General features: G+C 47.3%; 1 protein-coding gene across 1 annotated transcript in view; it reads right to left on the bottom strand.

The window, feature by feature from the left end:
- Positions 1-5,641: 5,641 nt before the first annotated feature.
- Positions 5,642-21,016, bottom strand: part of retreg1 (reticulophagy regulator 1) — a 97,668-nt gene continuing 82,293 nt past the window's right edge. The window contains exons 7-9 of the mRNA XM_078414063.1: positions 20,690-20,763; positions 18,573-18,699; positions 5,642-17,308 (exon numbers count right to left, since the gene is read on the bottom strand). Coding sequence (XP_078270189.1) covers positions 16,806-17,308; positions 18,573-18,699; positions 20,690-20,763 — 704 coding nt within the window. The 3' untranslated portion in view covers positions 5,642-16,805. The remainder of the gene's footprint in view (positions 17,309-18,572; positions 18,700-20,689; positions 20,764-21,016) is intronic.

Raw genomic sequence — 21,016 nt, 5'->3', positions numbered from 1 at the left:
TGTGGCCCCTTGTTCTGGACTCCCCCAACATTGGGAACATGTTATCTGCCCCTCATCCTTCTAAATTCCAGTGTATACAAGCCCAATCGCTCCAGCCTTTCAACATACGACAGCCCCGCCATTCCGGGAATTAACCTAGTGAACCTACGCTGCACGCCCTCCATAGCAAGAATATCCTTCCTCAAATTTGGAGACCAAAACTGCACACAGTACTCCAGGTGCGGTCTCACCAGGGCCCGGTACAACTGTAGAAGGACCTCTTTGCTCCTATACTCAACTCCTCTTGTTACGAAGGCCAACATTCCATTGGCTTTCTTCACTGCCTGCTGTACCTGCATGCTTCCTTTCATTGACTGATGCACTAGGACACCCAGATCTCGTTGAACTCCCCCTCCTCCTAACTTGACACCATTCAGATAATAATCTGCCTTTCTATTCTTACTTCCAAAGTGAATAACCTCACACTTATCTACATTAAACTGCATCTGCCATGTATCCGCCCACTCACACAACCTGTCCAAGTCACCCTGCAGCCTTATTGCATCTTCCTCACAATTCACACTACCCCCCAACTTAGTATCATCTGCAAATTTGCTAATGGTACTTTTAATCCCTTCGTCTAAGTCATTAATGTATATCGTAAATAGCTGGGGTCCCAGCACCGAACCTTGCGGTACCCCACTGGTCACTGCCTGCCATTCCGAAAGGGACCCATTTATCCCCACTCTTTGCTTTCTGTCTGTCAACCAATTTTCTATCCATGTCAGTACCCTACCCCCAATACCATGTGCCCTAATTTTGCCCACTAATCTCCTATGTGGGACCTTGTCGAAGGCTTTCTGAAAGTCGAGGTACACCACATCCACTGACTCTCCCTTGTCAATTTTCCTAGTTACATCCTCAAAAAATTCCAGTAGATTTGTCAAGCATGATTTCCCCTTCGTAAATCCATGCTGACTCGGAATGATCCCGTTACTGCTATCCAAATGCTCAGCAATTTCGTCTTTTATAATTGACTCCAGCATCTTCCCCACCACTGATGTCAGACTAACTGGTCTATAATTACCTGTTTTCTCTCTCCCTCCTTTCTTAAAAAGTGGGTTAACATTTGCTATCCTCCAATCCACAGGAACTGATCCTGAATCTATAGAACATTGAAAAATGATCTCCAATGCTTCCACTATTTTTAGAGCCACCTCCTTAAGTACTCTGGGATGCAGACCATCAGGCCCTGGGGATTTATCAGCCTTCAGTCCCATCAGTCTACCCAAAACCATTTCCTGCCTAATGTGGATTTCCTTCAGTTCCTCCATCACCCTAGGTTCTCCAGCCCCTAGAACATTTGGGAGATTGTGTGTATCTTCCTCAGTGAAGACAGATCCAAAGTAACGGTTTAACTCGTCTGCCATTTCTTTGTTCCCCATAATAAATTCCCCTGCTTCTGTCTTCAAGGGACCCACATTTGCCTTGACTATTTTTTTCCTCTTCACGTAACTAAAAAAACTTTTGCTATCCTCCTTTATATTATTGGCTAGTTTACCCTCGTACCTCATCTTTTCTCCCCGTATTGCCTTTTTAGTTAACTTTTGTTGCTCTTTAAAAGAGTCCCAATCCTCTGTCTTCCCACTCTTCTTTGCTATGTTATAGTCAATAGTCAATAGTCAATAGTCGTTTATTTGTCACATACACATAAATGTGTAGTGAAATGAAACATTACCCGCAGTTGAAACATTAAGACCAATAAGAATAATCAATAAAAATGCAATAACACATACAATCATACACTAACACCAAACAAAAGTAACATCCATCACAGTGAGTCTCCTCCAGTCCCTTCTCACTATGATGGAAGGCCAGAATGTATTTTCTCTTCCCCTGCCATCTTCTCCCGCGGTCAGGCTGTTGTCGTTGCCACGTCGTGGCGGTCGGGGCTCCCGACATTGGAGCGCCACGCCGGACGGTGAAAGGTCCACGGCCTACTCCAGGCCACGCCGGACGGTGAAAGGTCCACGGCCTACTCCAGGCCACGCCGGACGGTGAAAGGTCCACGGCCTACTCCAGGCCACGCCGGACGGTGAAAGGTCCACGGCCTACTCCAGGCCACGCCGGACGGTGAAAGGTCCACGGCCTACTCCAGGCCACGCCGGACGGTGAAAGGTCCACGGCCTACTCCAGGCCACGCCGGACGGTGAAAGGTCCACGGCCTACTCCAGGCCACGCCGGACGGTGAAAGGTCCACGGCCTACTCCAGGCCACGCCGGACGGTGAAAGGTCCACGGCCTACTCCAGGCCACGCCGGACGGTGAAAGGTCCACGGCCTATTCCAGGCCGCGCCGGACGGTGAAAGGTCCACGGCCTACTCCAGGCCACGCCGGACGGTGAAAGGTCCGCGGCGGGCCGACCCAAGCCCCGCGATTCGGGGCGGGTGAACACGCTGCCTCTGCCGGTGTTCCCGATGTCGGCCCCCACCCAGGGGCCTGCGGGCTTCCGACATCCACGCGGCCCGCGCCGGAGCCTCCGGAGATGAGTCGCAGCCGCACCTGCAGCATCCGAAGACGGCCAGCGCCGCAGGTGGTGAGTCCGGGCCGCGGGCTCTGCGAACCAGAGCCCTAGGTGGTCCCAGGTGCATGGCCGCTGGTAGGCCGCAATGGGAACGGAGACACCACACAGAAACAAGTTTGTGTCTCCGTTCGGGAGAGAGAATTTTTTACAGTTCCCGTTCCCTCCCACCCCCCCCCCCCCAAACATAACATACAAACACTACACCATATTAAAACTACAACTCATACAAAAACAACAAAAAACACAAAAGACAGACGGACTGCAGGCAAGCCGCAGCTACTTCCTCTCCTTAATTTTTATGCTGTCCCTGACTTCCCTTGTCAGCCACAGGTGTCTCTTACTCCCCTTAGAGTCTTTCCACCTCTTTGGAATAAATTGATCCTGCAACCTCTGCATTATTCCCAGGAATACCTGCCATTGCTGTTCTACCGTCTTCCCTGCTAGGGCCTCCTTCCAATCAATTTTGGCCAGCTCCTGCCTCATGCCTCTGTAATCCCCTTTGCTATACTGTAATACCGACACTTCCGATTTTCCCTTCTGCCTTTCCATTTGCAGAGTAAAACTTATCATGTTGTGACCACTGCCTCCTAATGGCTCTTTTACCTCTAGTCCCCTTATCAGATCAGGATCATTACACAACACTAAATCCAGAATTGCCTTCTCCCTGGTAGGCTCCAGTACAAGCTGTTCTAAGAATCCATCTCAAAGGCACTCTACAAACTCTCTTTCCTGGGGTCCATTTCCAACCTGATTTTCCCAGTCTACCTGCATGTTGAAATCTCCCATAACCACCGTAGCATTACATTTTTGACACGCCAATTTTATCTCCTGATTCAACTTGCACCCTATGTCGAGGCTACTGTTTGGGGGCCTATAGATAACTCCCATTAGGGTCTTTTTACCCTTACAATTTCTCATTTCTATCCATACTGATTCAACATCTCCTGATTCTATGTCACCCCTTGCAAGGGAATGAATATCATTCCTTACCATCAGAGCAACCCCACCCCCTCTGCCCACCTGTCTGTCTTTTCTATACGTTGTGTACCCCTGAATATTCAGTTCCCAGCCCTGGTCCTCTTGTAGCCATGTCTCAGTGATCCCTACAACATCATACTTGCCCATGACTAACTGAGCCTCAAGCTCATCCACTTTATTTTTTATACTGCGCGCATTTAAGTACAACACTTTAACTTCTGTATTTACCTCCCCTCTCACATCGTTCACAATTGGCCCTGCCCTTAATTTCTTTTCCCCTCTAGAACTTCTGTTCCCATTCTTCCGAGAGTCTTTTGCAATATCTCCTGTATTCCCTTTTACCTCATCTTCATATTCACAATTTGTTAACCCCTCCCCCCCACTACTTAGTTTAAAGCCACAGGTGTCACACTAGCAAACCTGCCTGCCAGAATGTTTGTCCCCCTGCTGTTAAGATGCAACCCGTCCCTTTGGTACAAGTCACCCCTAGCCCAGAAGAGATCCCAGTGGTCCAGAAATCTAAATCCCTGCTCTCTGCACCAGTCCCTCAGCCATAAATTCATACCCTCTATCTCTCTGTTCCTGGCCTCACCAGCACGAGGTACCGGTAGCAGTCCAGAGATAACCACCTTCGACGTCCTACTTCTCAGTGTTTTTCCCAACTCTCTAAACTCCCGCTGTAGCACCTCCTTCCTCTTCCGCCCGACGTCATTCGTGCCCACGTGCACAACGACTTCAGGTTGATCGCCTTACCTCACTAGGATTTTCTGAAGCCGGTCTGTGATGTGTTGAACCCTGGCACCAGGGAGGCAACAGACCATCCTCAAGTCCCTCCTGCTGCCACAGAATCTTCTGTCTGTCCCTCGGACTATGGAGTCACCGACCACTACGGCTCTTCCAGACTTCGGTCTCCCGTCGAGTATCCTTGCCAACAGGTCCGCCACTCGGACTGGAAACGTCTTCTGCCCCGACAGTTCCCAAGAGGGTATACCTATTTGCAATAGGCACAGCCACTGGGGTCTCCTGTAGTCCACGTCCGCGTCCACTCCCCCCTGAAACAGTCTCCCACCTTCGCTCGACCTGGACCCTTGGCGTGACAGCCTCACAATAGGTCCTGTCGAGGAAACTCTCGCATTCCCGGATGGCCCTGAGGTCATCCAACTGCCTCTCCAACTCCACCACACGTCCCTTCAGGAGCTGCACCTGGACACAGTTCTTGCAGGTGTAGCTCCCAGAAGCTCCAGCGACGTCCCTGTCTTCCCACATCCTGCAGGAAACACACTGCACCAACTTTTCCGCCATCACCTTGTGCCTATAACCAGCTATGGCTTAAAACAATTGTATCCTCCTCACCTCAGCCTCCTCGCCGAAGACTCGCAGCCAAAGACTCGCACTTTTCTCACTGGGCACTTCCCTCACTGGGCTGCACCCGAACAGGGCTGCACCCTTTTGCAAGCTGAATGGCCTAATTCTGCTCCTATCACATGATCTACTGCTTTGGGGCAGTGGCTCTACCGCTGGGCCACTGGAACACTGGGCTTGCTGGCAGTATTGGTGCACTGTGATCAGGGGTGAGGAGGATCCGGCCTAACCTGATGTGTCTGCTTCACTCTCGTCTTCTGATTTCCTTTCAGCCACTCTTTCCTGCTTTCCTGAAGACCTCAGACGGAGGTCTCGACCAGAAACGTAACCCATTCTTTTTCTCCAGAGATGCTATCTGACCCGCTGAGTTACTCCAGCTTTTTGTGTCTATCATAAGTTCTAAGAGCAGAATTACACCATTCGGCCCATCTAGTCTACTCCACCATTCAATCATGGCTGATCTATCTTTCCCTTGCAACCCCATTCTCCTGCCTTCTCCCCATAACTCCTGACACCCGTACTAATCAAGAATATATCTATCTATCTCTGCCTTAAAAATACCCATTGACTTGGCCTCCACCACCATCTGTGGGAATGAATTCCACAGATTCACCACCCTCTGACCAAAGAAATCCTATCTCAAGGATTGCCTATCAGAATGCAAATGGTTCAAACGCCGATTGTAAAATTGTTTTGATCATAAAAACTCACCAGTTAAGAGATAATATTTTTAGTGCCTTTATTTTGTTAAAAAAAATCACAATCACAAAAAAAATCAACACAGCATTAGGCAAGCCTTAATAATCAAATCCAATTACGATTATGGACATGTATTTGCCACTGAAACGTTTAAACTCTGAGCATAAAAAGTTATTAAATAAAGTGCTGTCGTTGGGAAGTCTTCCTGTTTTGTGAAATGTACCACACTTTTCTGATGGGTTCTGTTTCTGGTTATGAGATCAAAGAAACAATTATTATTGATTTACGTGCTTGGTTGATAGAAAGTGCATTTTAGTAAAAACCACATGTAAAGTGCAAACATTTTTAATATTGTCATAATCTACTGCAATTTATCCCGACGCCCACTTTTAATATGTGAATGATCCTATTTAACGTCACAAACTGTTTGCTAAATGCAGGTGCAACAAAATTATGAAGTAAAGGCCACATCTTGTCCAAAAACAAATTGGGGTAGAAATTCGTCATGAGTTGAATAAAAGTGACAAATTTTGCAAGTATTAAATGTGCATCCAGTTTAGTCTTTCAATGAATGAGGTTACATCCCAAGTTTCAGATTTCTTAAGGAGTGTCTGTATATTATCTCTAACTTGCACACCATCTCCGTAATCTTAAATGAGGTTTGCGATTGGTAGGATAGACACAGAGTGCTGGAGTAACTCAGCGGGTCAGGCAGCATCTGTGGAGAATATGGATAGGTGACGTTTCACAGAGTGCTGGAGTAACTCAGCGGGTCAGGCAGCATCTGTGGAGAATATGGATAGGTGACGTTTCACAGAGTGCTGGAGTAACTCAGCGGGTCAGGCAGCATCTCTGGAGAACATGGATAGGTGACATTTCACAGGGTGCTGGAGTAACTCAGTGGGTCAGGCAGCATCTCTGGAGAACATGGATAGGTGACGTTTCACAGGGTGCTGGAGTAACTCAGTGGGTCAGGCAGCATCTCTGGAGAATATGGATAGGTGACGTTTCAGGTCGAGACCCTTCTTCAGGTAAGATGAGCTACCTGACGAGAGGCATTAGTAACAAATAAATGAGTATAAATAAATCAAATACGTTTGAAAGTGCTGGTATGTTATATTAGAATGAAACAAAATATTTAATAATAAAATCTTGTCATAAACAGCAAACGTATTACTTGAAAATTGGTTAGTGAAAGCACGAATGAACGAATAAAAAAGTCAGAATGGTGAAAAGATTTTAAATAGTGCCAATAATCATTCAAACCTTGGTTCCAACTCTAAAATCATTTAAGGCTATCAGTTGTGATAAGCTTCAGTTCAATGTAGATTAAGTCAAATTTGCAGAATAATGGAAATGGAAGGAACTGCAGATTCTGAAATCTTGAGCAAAACACAAAATACCGGAAGAACTCAGCGGGTCGGGCAGCATCTGTGGAGGGAATGAATGGACAGGTGACATTCCGAATCTGAGGAAGGGTCCCGACTTGAAACACCACCTGTCCATTCACTCACAAATGCTGTAGATGCTCGTTTACACTGAAGAGAGACACAAAATGTTGGAGTAACTCAGCGGGTCAGGCAGCATCTCTGGAGAGAAGGAATGGGTGACGTTTTGGGTCGAGACCCTTCTTCAGATCTGTCCCGCTGAGTTACTCCAGCATATTGTGTCTACCTTCGATTTACACCTGCATCAATAGTTCTTTCCCACACATCTCTGGAGGGTCTTTTAGGAAGGAGATGAGGAGGCATTTCTTTAGTCAGAGGGTGGTGAATCTGTGGAATTCTTTGCCACAGAAGGCTGTGGAGGCAAAGTCAGTTAAGGCAGAGAAAGATAGATTCTTGATTAGTACGGGTGTCAGAGGTTAGGGGGAGAAGGCAGGAGAATGGGGTTAGGAGGGAGAGATAGATCAGCCATGATTGAATGGCGGAATAGACTTGATGGGCCGAATGGCCGAATTCTACTCCTTATGAGAGGAGGAATGGGTGACATTTTGGGTCCCAAAACAACAGCCATTCCTTCCCTCTAGTGATGCCGCCTGTCCCGCTGAGTTACTCAAGTATTATGTGTCTACCCGTACAAATGCTGAGTTACTCCGTCACTTTGTGCTTTGCTATTACGGTTACACAAGAACAAATTTCTCACCCGACATGCTCCAATGTTAGCTTTCCAGTTTTAAATGGGTTAGAAGAGAAAGTAGACGATAGTAGTCTGTAACCAGAGACAGATTTTGCCAAAATAGCCCAATAGGTTAGACGGACCCCAGGTCAAAACAAAGAAGATTAGTAAAGCATATAGGATGGCTCTTGTGACAGAGGATAACATAATAGCAATTGCCAGCTTGAAAATTATATTGAGCAGCAGAGTAAGTCATGGGGCAAGAGGAAAAATGTAATTGAATTAATTCTCTTTTGCAGTGTTATGAAAATGAGTAGACCTGTCATTTAGTTTGCTATAAGTGTTACAATTTCACGGATATCGGCCAAATCTCATTCTCTTCATTGATGCCAGTACATCATCTGCCAACTTGCGTACTACCTTCTTTATATTCTTAACTGAAGGACGCCTTTATTGAGGAGAGCTACAGAAACTATAATGAAACTCTAATGCCTATGTACCAAACAGCATAAACTGGAGTGAATATTTTAGTTTAGAGATGCAGTGCAGAAACAGGCCCTTCGTCCCACCTAGTCCACACCGACCAGCGATCCCCGCACACTAACACTATCCTACACACACCATGGACAATTTGCACTTACACCAAGTCAATTAATCTACAAACCTGCACGTCTTTGGAGTGTGGGAGGAAACCGGAGATCTCGGAGAAAACCCACGCAGGTCACAGGGAGAACGTACAAACTCCGCACAGACAGCGCCTGTAGTCAGGATCGAACCCGGGTCTCTGGCGCCGTGAGGCAGCAACTCTACCGCTGCACCACCGTGCCACCACTTATATATACATATATAAACCTTCTGTTAATAGTAATTGTATTCCTTGAATATCGCATCGTTATAATCACTGAACTTCACTACACTTATGCTGGGATGGTGCAAGAATCAAGATTTATTTCAATGAACATGCCAATAATCAATTGACACTACTTTCCAACTCTGAAAGTATTTAGGCATACAAATAAGATTGTGGCAGACCTTTCAGACTATTTTCCTAAAATGCCTCATAACTAACTTAGCAACCCCACTCATGAAGGACTAGTTTTTGTTGAGATACAGCACGCAAACAGGCCCTTCAGCCCATCGGGTCCGCACCGCCCAGCGATCCCCGCACATTAACACTATCCTACACACACTAGGAACAATGTTTACATTGATACCAAGCCAATTAACCTACAAACCTGCACGTCTTTAGAGTGTGGGAGAAAACTGATCTCGGAGAAAAGCCACGTAGGTCACGGGGAGAACGTACAAACTCCGTACAGACAGCACCCGTAGTCAGGATGGAACCCGGGTCTCGGGTGTTGTAAGGCAGCAACTCTACCGCTGCGCCACCGTGCCGCCCAGACCTATTAAATTGCTGATTGCTATTTTGTTTTGCAGATGAGAGGATCATATATTGACTAGGCTACCAGAACTGCTCATACATTCATCTTGCCAACATACTGCCACAACACTTTTATTTCAATTGGCCAAGTAAACAGCTTTTTCGTTGCTTGCTATCCAGTCAGCGAAAAATTACACGTGATTATAATCAAGCCGTCCACAGGGATGTTTGTAGATTAGTTACCTAAAATTGATTGTGAAGGGCATCAAGTCGGTAGATGTGTTGGAAGGAACTGCAGATACTGATTTAAACCAAAGATAGACACAAAAAGCTGGAGTAACTCAGCAGGCCAGACAGCATCTCTGGAGAAAAGGAGTAGGCGACGTTTTGGGTCGAGTCATTTCTTCAGACTGAGAGTCAGGGGAAAGGGAAACGAGAGATATAGATGGTGATATAAAGAGATGTAGAACAAATGAATGAAAGATATGGAAAAAAAGTAACGATGATAAAGGCAACAGGCTGTGGGCTCAGTGAAAACGAGTTGCAGACATTTATGGCTCAACAAGACGACTTTGAAACGAGTAACGACTTGGGTGGGGGAGGGACGGAGAGAGGGGAGATGCAAGGGTTGCTTGAAGTTAGAGAAAGTTAGAGTCCAAAGAAGGGTCTCGACCCGAAACGTCACCCATTCCTTCTCTCCTGAGATGCTGCCTGACCCGCTGAGTTACTCCAGCTTTTTGTGACACCTTAGAGAAATCAATATTCATACCGCTGGGCTGCGAGCTACCCAAGCGAAATATGAGGTGCTGTTCCTCCAATTTGCGTTTGGCCTCACTCTGACAATGGAGGAGGCCCAGGACAGAAAGGTCAGCGTGGGAATGGGAGGGGGGGGGGGGAGTTAAAGTGTTTGGCAACCGGGAGAACAGGTAGGTCCAGGCGGACTGAGCGAAGGTGTTCGGCGAAACGATCGCCCAGTCTACAGAGGTAGATATTCTGGCTGGAGGTCTGTGGCCACTCGAGTTCCGCAGGGATCTGTTTTGGGACCCCGGCTGTAGGTGAAAAATATAAATGTCCTGGACATAAATATGGACGGGTTGGAGAGGAAGTTTGGTGACGACACCAAAATTGGAGGAGTTGCAGACAGTAAAGGCTGTCAGAAAGTGCAGTGAGATATCAAGACCAGCTGCGGAAATGGGCAGAGAAATGGCAGATGAAGTTTAACCCCGAACAAAGTGTTTCACTGTGGGAGGTGGAATGTAAGATAAGGAGAGTATGTAATTATTGGCAAGACCCTTAACAGTGTTGGTGCAGATGGAACTTGGAGTGCAGGTTCATCTGTTTGTTCCTGAACTACAGCCAAAACGCTACACGATAGCGCGACAATGTTAGGCCCACCTTACTCACCGTCGTCCCTTTGGTGCGAATGGAAGAAGTTTCATTGAAATCGGTGTTATATTTTTAAAGTTATTCACATTTTAAAGTTTAAATCTATCTCCTAGGGGGGAGGGGAAGGGGAGGGAGGGGGGAGGATAAGGGGGGTTGAGGGGGATGGAGTGGGGGGGAGGGGAAGGGGAGGAGGGGGGGAGGGAGGGGGGAGGGGAGAGGGTGCTGCACCAATGCAGGAGAGGTGTGTGCCCAACGGGTCCACTTGGTCTAGTAGCTCACTAAAGGTGGCCACACAAGCAGATACAGTGCCCTCTGTAATGTTTGGGACAAACACAGCTGTAATTTCTACATGGCGAAACCAAAACGTATAAAAATACCCTTTAATAAAATCTGGCAATGTGCCCTGTGATTTCTATTACAAATCTCAAATTGTGGAGTACAGAGGCAAATAAATAAATGATGGGTCTTTGTCCCAAACATTATGGAGCGCACTGTAGGCTGGTGAAGAAGGCAACTGGTATGCTTGCCTTCGTTACATGGGGCATTCAATATAAGAGCCATTTTAATACTCATTTCAATAAGAGTCATTTAAGAAACATTTCGACAGGTACAGGTTTAACATTGAGATAGGACAGGTTTAGAGGGATATGGGCCAAATGCAGGCAGCTGGGACTAGGGTAGATGGGACAAGTTGGCCGGTATGGCCAAGTTGGGCCGAAGGGCCTGTTTTCACGCTGTGAGACTCTACGAGTCAGTTAGTCAAGATGCAGCTTTATCGGACTTTGGTCAGGCCGCGTTTAGAGTATTGCCCCATTACTGAAAAGATGTGTAGACTTCTGAGAGGGTGCAGAGGAGGTTTACCAGAACGCTGCCTGGATTAGAGAGTTTCGGCTGCAGGTAGAGGCTGGATAGACTTGGATTGTTTTCTCTGGAACGTGGGAGGTTGAGGGGAGACTTGATAGAAGTATATGAAAGTAAGCGTGCAGGTATAGCAGGCAGTGAAGAAAGCTAATGGCAAGTTGACCTTCTTAACGAGAGGATTTGATTAGAGGAGCAAAGAGGTGCTTCTGCAGTTGTACAGGGCCCTGGTGAGACCACATCTGGAGTATTGTGTGCAGTTTTGGACTCCTACTTTGAGGAAGGACGTCCTTGCTATTGAGTCAGTGCAGCTGAGGTTCACCAAGTTTAGATTTTTTAGATTTAGAGATAAGTTAATTCCCGGGATGGCAGGACTGTCATATGAGGAAAGATTGGGCCTGTATTCACTGGAGTTTAGAAGGATGAGAGGGGATCTTATAGAGACGTATAAAATTATAAAAGGACTGGACAAGCTAGATGCAGGAAAAATGCTCCCAGTGTTGGGGGGAGTCCAGAAACAGGGGCCTCATTCTTAGAATAAAGGGGAGGCCATTTAAAACTGAGGTGAGAAAAAACTTTTTCACCCAGAGAGTTGTGAATTTGTGGAATTCTCTGCCACAGAGGGCAGTGGAGGCCAATTCACTGGATGAATTTAAGAGAGAGTTCGATAGAGCTCTAGGGGCTAGTGGAATCAAGGGATATGGGGAGAAGGCAGGCACAGGTTACTGATTGTGGATGGTCAGCCATGATCACAATGAATGGCGGTGCTGGTTCGAAGGGCCGAATGGCCTCCTCCTGCATCTATTTTCTAAGCTTCTATGTTTCTCTGTTTCTAATATGTATGTAAGTGCTTATGTAAGTGATACACGTATTGAACTAAATACAAAAATTTGTTTCACTGTACCTCGGCCGGTTTGACAAGTAAAATACCATCCTATACCACAGTGTCATACCATACCTACACACTAGGGACAATTGTTACCAAAACCAATTAACCTACAAACCTGCACGTCTCTGGAGTGTGGCGGGACTCTGGAGCACCTGGAGAAAGCCCATGTGGTCACAGGGAGAACGGGTTCGTTGCTAAGGTCATTCAATGATCACAAGGGGGTTATCTGCCTTCTTCCTCTTTTTATGGTGTGAAGGACAGTTTCTGAGTGAGGTATCAGTGATGGTTCAGGTGAGTTTGAGGGCAGGTGGAATTTAGTGGTGAAGTGAATGAAATCCATGAGTTCTACACGGGGGATGGACATAAAGCGCTGGAGTAACTCAGCGGGTCAGGCAGAATCTCTGGATTGAAGGAATGGGTGACGTTTCGGGTCGAGACCCTTCCTCGGACTGAGAGTCAGGGGAGAGGGATACATAGAGATATGATAGGGTAAGGTGTGAAAACGAGAGATCAAAGGGGACAGAGATCAAGGAAAATATAGAATAGATCATTGTTAGCGGAGGGGAAGGTGACAACGAGACGTACAATCAGTAAAATCTAATCAGGAGGACAGTGAAACTAGTCGGAGAACTAGGGTGGGGGAGGGATGGAGAGCGAGGGAAAGCAAGGGTTACTTGAAGTTAGAGAAATCAATATTCATACGCTGGGGTGAAAGCTGCCCAAGCGAGGTGCTGCTCCTCCAATTTGCGTTGGGCCTCACTCTGACAGTGGAGGAGACCGTGTGCAGTAGGCAGCCCTGATGCAGTTGTCAATGTGGCAGAGAAAGATGGAAACCTAGCCCAAGGACTGTTCGATATAGACTTTACTTTAGACTTTAAGAGATACAGCGTGGAAACAGGGCCTTCAGCCCACCGAGTCCACATCGACCAGCGATCATCCCCGCACACTCACACGATCCCACACACTAGAGACAAGTTACAATTTTCACTGAAGCCAATTAGCCCACAAACCTGTGCGTCTTTGAAGTGTGGGAGGAACCCGGAGAAAACCCAAGCGGTCGCGGGGAGAACGTACGGACTCTGTACAGACGGCACCCGTAGTCACAATCCAACCCGGGTCTCTGGCACTGCGAGGCAGCAACTCTACCGCTGCGCCACCGTGCCGCACCACGTGGCCGATAAAAAGGCGGGCGTGGCTGCAGCCCAGCGAGTGCCCACGGCCGCACCTCCCAGCTGGCGGACGACGTGAGGGGAGTCACAAGAGAAGTTTGTTGGCGGTGAGGACAAGGATCACCAGGCAGAGGAGCATGTTAGTGGAGGGAAACTGACAGGGTAGGAGGGAACTGCAGGTGCTGGCTTACACCGAAGATAAACACCGAGTGCTGGAGTAACTCAGCGGGTCAGGCAGCATCTCTGGAGAACGTGGATAGGTGACGTTTCACAGAGTGCTGGAGTAACTCAGCGGGTCAGGCAGCATCTCTGGAGAACATGGATAGGTGACGTTTGGGGACCAGACCCTTCTTGGGTCTCTGTTGGAGGAAGTAACGGAGGGCTTTGAGACCTCTCTGGTGGCAGAGGGAGGTGTAGAGGGATTGGACGTCCATGGTGAAGATGATTTATTTCACAAAATTGTTACATGCTCACTCAGTTCAAAGTTCAATGAGATTAACCAAAATTCGACATGTTGATACCCACTCAAATTCTTGATTAAAAGTTGCCTCTCAGGTTGATAGAGTCATACTGCAGCATGGAATTCATTGGCACAGACGGCTGTGGAGGCCGACAATGGATATTTTTAAGGCAGAGATGATAGATTCTTGATTAGTACGGGTGTGAGGGGTTATGGGGAGAAGGCAAGAGAATGAATGGGGTTGAGAGGGAAAGATAAATCAGCCATGATAGAATGGTGGAGTAGACTTGATGGGCCCAATGGCCTAATTCTGCTCCTGGAACTTATGAAACATCTTTAATATGGTTTGGCAAAAGCTAATTGCACTTCTACTCAATAAGTTGCTGAAAGCATTAATAATTTTACATACAAATCCCCCAAGCTGACAGAACTACTTAGCATTTTACTTCAGTGAAGGACATGATATTCAAAATGCCTGTTGTCCCGTCTAATTTGTGAGTTAAAATAAATACGTATTTACATTTTCTCTAAGCCTTTATTACGAGGAACCTGGGTGGAAGAAAAACACGGGAGGTTTAGGGTTAAAGGGTGTGTTCATTTGTAAACGATCTTAAATAGGAATCAAAATTATCGCAAAAATCACCCAGTGTTTCAACACGGTTTAGTTTAGTTTAGAGATACAGCACGGAAACAGGCCCTTCGGCCCACCGTGTCCGCGCCGACCAGTGGTACACTATCACTATCCTACACACACAAGGGACAATTTTACCAAAGTCAATTAGCCGACAAACCTGCACGTATTTGGAGTGTGGGGGGAAACCGGAGCACCCGGAGAAAACCCATGCGGGTGAAGGGGAGAGCGTGCAGACTCCATACAGACAGCACCCGTAGTCAGGATCGAACTCGGGGCTCTGGTGCTGTGAGATAGTAACTCTACCGCTACGTCACTGTGCTGAACATGTCCCAGACTAAACTCAAGACCACGGATTACTTAGCCCTAGGGTCAGGCAGGTAATTTATCCAAAATATCAATTAATAACATTATGTGCAGGAAAGAACTGCAGATGCTGGTTTAAATCGAAGGTAGGCACAAAATGCTGGAGTAACTCAGCGGGTCAGGTAGCATCTCTGAAGAGAAGGAATGGGTGATGTTTCGGGTCGAGACCCTTCGTCAGACCCTTCTTCATTCCTTCTCTCCAGACATACTGCCTGTCCCGCTGAGTTACTCCAGCATTTTGTGTCTACAAATTAATAACATTAATTAGCTTCAATCTCATCATTTGACATTGTATCTTACATGAACTTACCGAATAGTGAAAGGCCTGGATAGAGTGGATGTGGAGAGGATGTTTCCTCTTGTCGGGCAGTCTAGGACCAGAGGGCACAGCCTCAGAATTAAAGGACGTTCCTTTAGGAAGGAGATGAGGAGGAATTTCTTTAGTCAGAGGGCGGTGAATCTATGAAATTCTGTCACAGAAGGCTGTGGAGGCTAAGTCAATGGATGTTTTCAGGGCAGTGATTCTTGATTAGTGCGGGTGTCAGGGGTTATGGGGAGAAGGCAGGAGAATGGGGTTGAGAGGGAGAGATAAATCAGCCATGATTGAATGGCACAGTAGACTTGATGGGCAGAATGGCCTAATTCTGCTCCTAGAAGTTATTAAATTAGCATAGCAAATAGCTGTGGTACTCACTCCACCCCTCAACAAAACAAACAGTTTGCAATAGAGAAATAAAACTGCTTAACTATTTTCAGAGCAGAACCCATTATCTAAAGGAACAAAGTGACATAGAGCATAGAGTGATACAGTGTGGAAACAGGCCTTTCGGCCCAACTTGCCCACACCGGCCAACATGTCCCAGCTATGCTAATCCCACCTGCCTGCGTTTGGTCCACATCCCTCCAAACCTGCCCTATCGATGTACCTGCCCGTTTATTAAATGATGGGATAGTCCCAGCCTCGACTACCTCCTCTGGCAGCTCGTTCCATACACCCACCACCCTCTGTGTGTAAAAGGATGCCCGCTTAAGGCATGCCCGCTCAATCAAAAAATAAAAATTAATTTGCAATACTCAACTTAAACTAAACTTTAATAGTTTTCATCTTTGAATCTTCAGTTCACTAAGGCAGAAAGTGCAGTACAGATTGGTTGTTTGTCATCGAGGAAATGAACAAGCAGGGAAAAAAGGACGACTAATCTCGGATTGGAAACGTGCCTCTAACAAAGCTCGCCGTGAACAGTCCACGCGAAGTGCAAACGTAAATGGCAAAGCTACCACAAACATACGAGTTAAAGACTTCAAACAGGACCGGACTTCGATAAAAATATTTAGAAAATACAGCAAATCTTTGCAAAAAAAGAAAAGAAAAAGAAAAAAGTGTGGGTACTTGTTATCGATCGTCAGCAGCCCTGTTGTCTTGGTTCAGCGCCGGGGATAGCTGGCTATTGATTGTCTGATTCCGTGCACAACAACCCCCCAGGACCAGAAACTGTGTCTTGTTGGACGAACGACCGTTAATATTCGCCGTACGAGTCCGTTAAAACATTTAAAGCTAGTCGTTAACTCAGACTGACGCCACAGGATTAAATTTCCATGCTGTTAATTCAAGGCATAAAGATTATAGTCTGACAACACGCAAAAAAAAAAAAAGTAGGTGGCCCATTATACCGAAGAACACGACTCAAATCAGTTCCTTCAATGAGTAGATTATTACATGTGCAACGTTCTTTCACCTTCTCCCGCCCTTTTTCTTTTTTGCCGCGTTTAGTTCCATATTCACCAGATCTTATTTGTGAGGTTTGGCTCTTTGTGTTTGGAGGGAGGGAGTGGGGGAGGGAGGGAGGGAGTGGGGAACTACAACAAGCAGTGAATCAGCTCGTTGGCTTGCGATTGTTTTGAGATGTGGTCTGCATGTTTGTTCTGCAGCCCGGCAGCAGGGTGGGTTAGTGGCCTCCCAGTAGGTTTGAGAGGAACCCTGGCTTGCCGTCGTCGGCTTGGTGCCCCGCCGCCTGGCCCCGCTCCAGTCCCAGCTCGCTCTCGATCTGCTCCAGCTCCGACTCGTCCAGCAGCTCAAAGTCGTCGGCCTCTTCGCTGTCGGTGTCTTCGCTGGGGGTGGTCGGCGGAGGCGGCGGCGAGGAGGGGGAGGGGCCGGCGTGGGCGGCCCGTGGCGGGCCCGTCATGGCGGAGGTGACGGCCGCGGCGATGGCTCCGGACGCCATGGTGCTGATCAGGGCCAGGCTCTGCTCGCTGGTCAGGTTGAGGGCCAGGCCGGCCACCACCGACCCCAGGTCTTCTGAACACAAACCCGCCTCCAGGGTGGGGAACGGGGGAGTGGGGATGCCGATGCTGGAGTCGTCGTCGTCGTCCATCGTCCCCTTGTCTATCGAGGGGAACTCTGGGAGACCTCTGGCAAATGCCTCTTCGTGGTCACTCGGACGGTCCAAGTCTGAATCAAACGATCAAAACACGAGAGAGTTACGATTATTGCAGTACTTTATCATCTTGTTTCACGAAGCCGTCTGACGAGGAGTAAAACAATCATGAAATGAAGTACAAATGCTCCTCGACCTACAATAGACAATAGGTGCAGGAGGAGGCCATTCGGCCCTTTGAGCCAGCACCGCCATTCAATGTGATCATGGCTGATCATTCTCAATCAGTACCCCGTTCCTGCCTTCTCCCCATACCCCCTGACTCCGCTATCCTTAAGAGCTCTATCCAGCTCCCTCTTGAATGTAGAGAATTGGCCTCCACTGCCCTCTGAGGCAGAGAATTCCACAGATTCACAACTCTCTGAATGAAAAAGTTTTTCCTCATCTCTGTTCTAAATGGCCTACCCCTTATTCTTAAACTGTGGCCCCTGGTTCTGGACTCCCCCAACAATGGGAACATGTTTCCTGCTCCTATCGTGTCCAACCCCTTAATAATCTTATACGTTTCGATAAGATCTCCTCTGGATCACGTTCCCATTAACCCATCGTAAATCAAAAATATTGTCAGTCAAAACTGCATTTAGTACACCTAACCTACCAAACATCATAGCCTAGCCTAGCCAAACTTAAACCTGCTCCGAACACTTACATTAGCCTACAGCTGACTGGGAGTTGTGGCTCACTGCCGTTGCCCACAGGCTCCCTCCAAAAAAAAGAGGGAAAGAGCCGAGCGCTTGCGTGAGGCGTACAAGTGGGTAAAAAAATGGACCCTCTGCAGCCGCGATGCACCACGGGAGGAAGGTCAGGCGCAGGGCACGCTGGGACGGGCGCCGGTCAGGCACATTTGCTAAAGTTATACAGTGCTTTAATTCAAATCAATGCAATTTCAGATTTGATCCTGTGAAAAACAAGCTTTTTAGGTAAAAACGGGAATATTTAAAGAAATAATAGAACGGAGATGAGGAAAAACTTTTTCAGTCAGAGAGTTGTGAATCTGTGGAATTCTCTGCCTCAGAAGGCAGTGGAGGCAATTCTCTGAATGCATTCAAGAGAGAGCTAGATAGAGCTCTTAAGGATAGCGGAGTCAGGGGGTATGGGGAGAAGGCAGGAACGGGGTACTGATTGAGAATGATCAGCCATGATCACATTGAATGGCGGTGCTGGCTGGAAGGGCCGAATGGCCTCCTCCTGCACCTATTGTCTATTGTCTATTGTCTAAACAAGATGAGAGTTTTAGTAGGACATATAATAATATATGGTACCACAAATGAACCTTACCATCGGATGCATCTGTCTGTGGAGTGTGCCCTCCGGATAAGTTAAAGGTTCCATTCTCTGTCCAGGACGTCTCAGAGACCTCCGTATCTGAAATGGATAGTTCCTTGCCAGCTGCTGAGCTACTTATCTACAATAAACGAGGAGAAAGGCCCTCAAGCATCCAAAAACAACAAAGAACAAATAAGCATGCAGCTCAGAAATGCTAATCAAAGTTACAGAACAAACTATGAAACAGAATGCCAAGCATTGGTCTACAGGCAAATGCTAGTTTAAAACAATTCAATTTAATTCTTGATGGATAACAAGAGGAGTTGAGTATAGGAGCAAAGAGGTGTTCGGCCATTTAGAATGGAGATGAGGAGAAACTTTTTCAGTCAGTGAGTGGGTTTCCTCCGGGTGCTCCGGCTTACTCCAAGGACGTACAGGTTTTTAGGTTAATTGGTCTTCCGGTAAGTGCTAGTGTATGGGGTGGTCGACGGTCGGGGTAGACTCGGTGGGCCGAAGGGCCATGTTTCAGCGGTGTATCGCTAAAGTCTAACGTTTCTTGGGTTAAACATCCATTTTATTGTGGGATGTAAGTTGTGTCGTGTTTAACTCTATAGGGCACAGCTACAAGGTGAAAGGAGAAAACTCCCGGGATGGTGGGACGGCCGAATGGCCTCCTCCTGCACCTATTTTCTATGTTTCTATGACATGTGATGAAAGAATGGAGCCTTGTATACACTGGCCTTGTATACACTGGAATTTAGAAGGATGAGAGGGGTTCTTATTGAAACATATAAGATTATTAAGGGGTTGGACACGCTTGAGGCAGGAAACATGTTCCCAATGTTGGGGGAGTCCCGAACCAGGGGCCACAGTTTAAGAATAAGGGGTAGGCCATTTAGAACGGGATGAGGAAAAACTTCTTGATCCGGAGAGTTGTGAATCTGTGGAATTCTCTGCCTCAGAAGGCAGTGGAGGCCAATTCTCTGGATGCTTTCAAGAGAGAGTTAGATAGAGGTCTTAATGATAGCGGAGTCAAGGGGTACGGGGAGAAGGCAGGAACGGGGTACTGATTGTGAATGATCAGCTATGATCACAGTGAATTGCGGTGTTGGCTCAAAGGGCCGAATGGCCTCCTCCTGCACCTATTGTCTATTGAAAAGATTAATGGAGATGTGTGGGGCAAGCACGCATTGCCAGGGGTGGTGGTGGAGGCCAACACGGTAGTGAAGAGACTTTTGGATAGGCACATGGATATGCAGGGAATGGAGGGGTATGGATCACGTGCAGGTAGAGGAGATTGGTTTGGAAACATGTACATTAGTTCTAGGTGCAAAATTTGGCGCATGAAGTTTTCTCCGCCATTCAATCATGGCTGATCTATCTCTCCCTCTCAACCCCATTCCTCACTCTTTACGCCTCTCCTCTCCTCCTCTCACACCTTTTTGTCTCCTGTTCATCTCTGGCCTTGGTCTACCCATCTGCCCTCCTCACCTAAAGCAACCTAACACATGCCAGGCTTTGAGATATGGCAAGGAAGCAGGCCCTTTGGCCCGATCACCGATCAGCCATATACTAGCACTATCCTACATGACAAGGATGATTTACAGAAGCCAATTAACCTACACACCCCCACACCTTTTTGGAGTGCGTGGGAGTAAACCAGAGCACCCAAAGTAAACTCCGTACAGACAGCACCTGTAGTTAGGATCAAACCTGGGTCTATGGACAGACAAAGGGGATACAGTAGATGTTGTTTACCGAGATTTTAGGAAAGAGATGAGGAGGGATTTCTTTAGTTAGAGGGTGGTGAATCTGTGGAATACTTTGCCACAGGAGGCTGTGGAGGCAAAGTCTGCAGATATATTTAAGGCAGAAATAGATAGATTCTTGATTAGTACGGGTGTCAGAGGTTATGGGGAGAAGGCAGGAGAATGGCGTTAGGAGGGAGAGATCAATCAGCCATGATTGAATGGCGGAGTAGACTCAATGGGCTGAATGGCCTCATTCTGCTCCTATCACTTATGATCTACTGCTTTGGGACAGTGGCTGTACCGCTGGGCCACTGGAACACTGGGCCTGCTGGCAGTATTGGTGCACTGTGATCAGGGGTGAGGAGGATCCGGCCTAACCTTGGGACAGAGAGCTGATGTGTCCGCTTCACTCTCGTCTTCTGATTTCCTTTCAGCCAATCTTTCCTGCTTCACTGAAACGCAAAATGAGAAACAGGTGAAGGGTAGGTGAGAGAGATTATCTTCTCTTGCTTTGATAACCAAGGCGAATACGGACGTTCCTCAACTTGCGATGGGGCTCCGTTCCGAGAAACCCATCGGAAACCGAAAATATCGCAAGTCGAAGCATCCATGGTAAGGCGGGGAGCACCTGTATAACAAAAGCTGTAAAGTATACTTTGTAGAATAAACGGTTTACATTCACAGATAGTTTTTGATAGGCACATG

Source organism: Rhinoraja longicauda, chromosome 2, assembly GCF_053455715.1.
Source record: "Rhinoraja longicauda isolate Sanriku21f chromosome 2, sRhiLon1.1, whole genome shotgun sequence".
NCBI lineage: Eukaryota > Metazoa > Chordata > Chondrichthyes > Rajiformes > Arhynchobatidae > Rhinoraja > Rhinoraja longicauda.
This window is presented reverse-complemented; position numbering and strand designations above follow the sequence as displayed.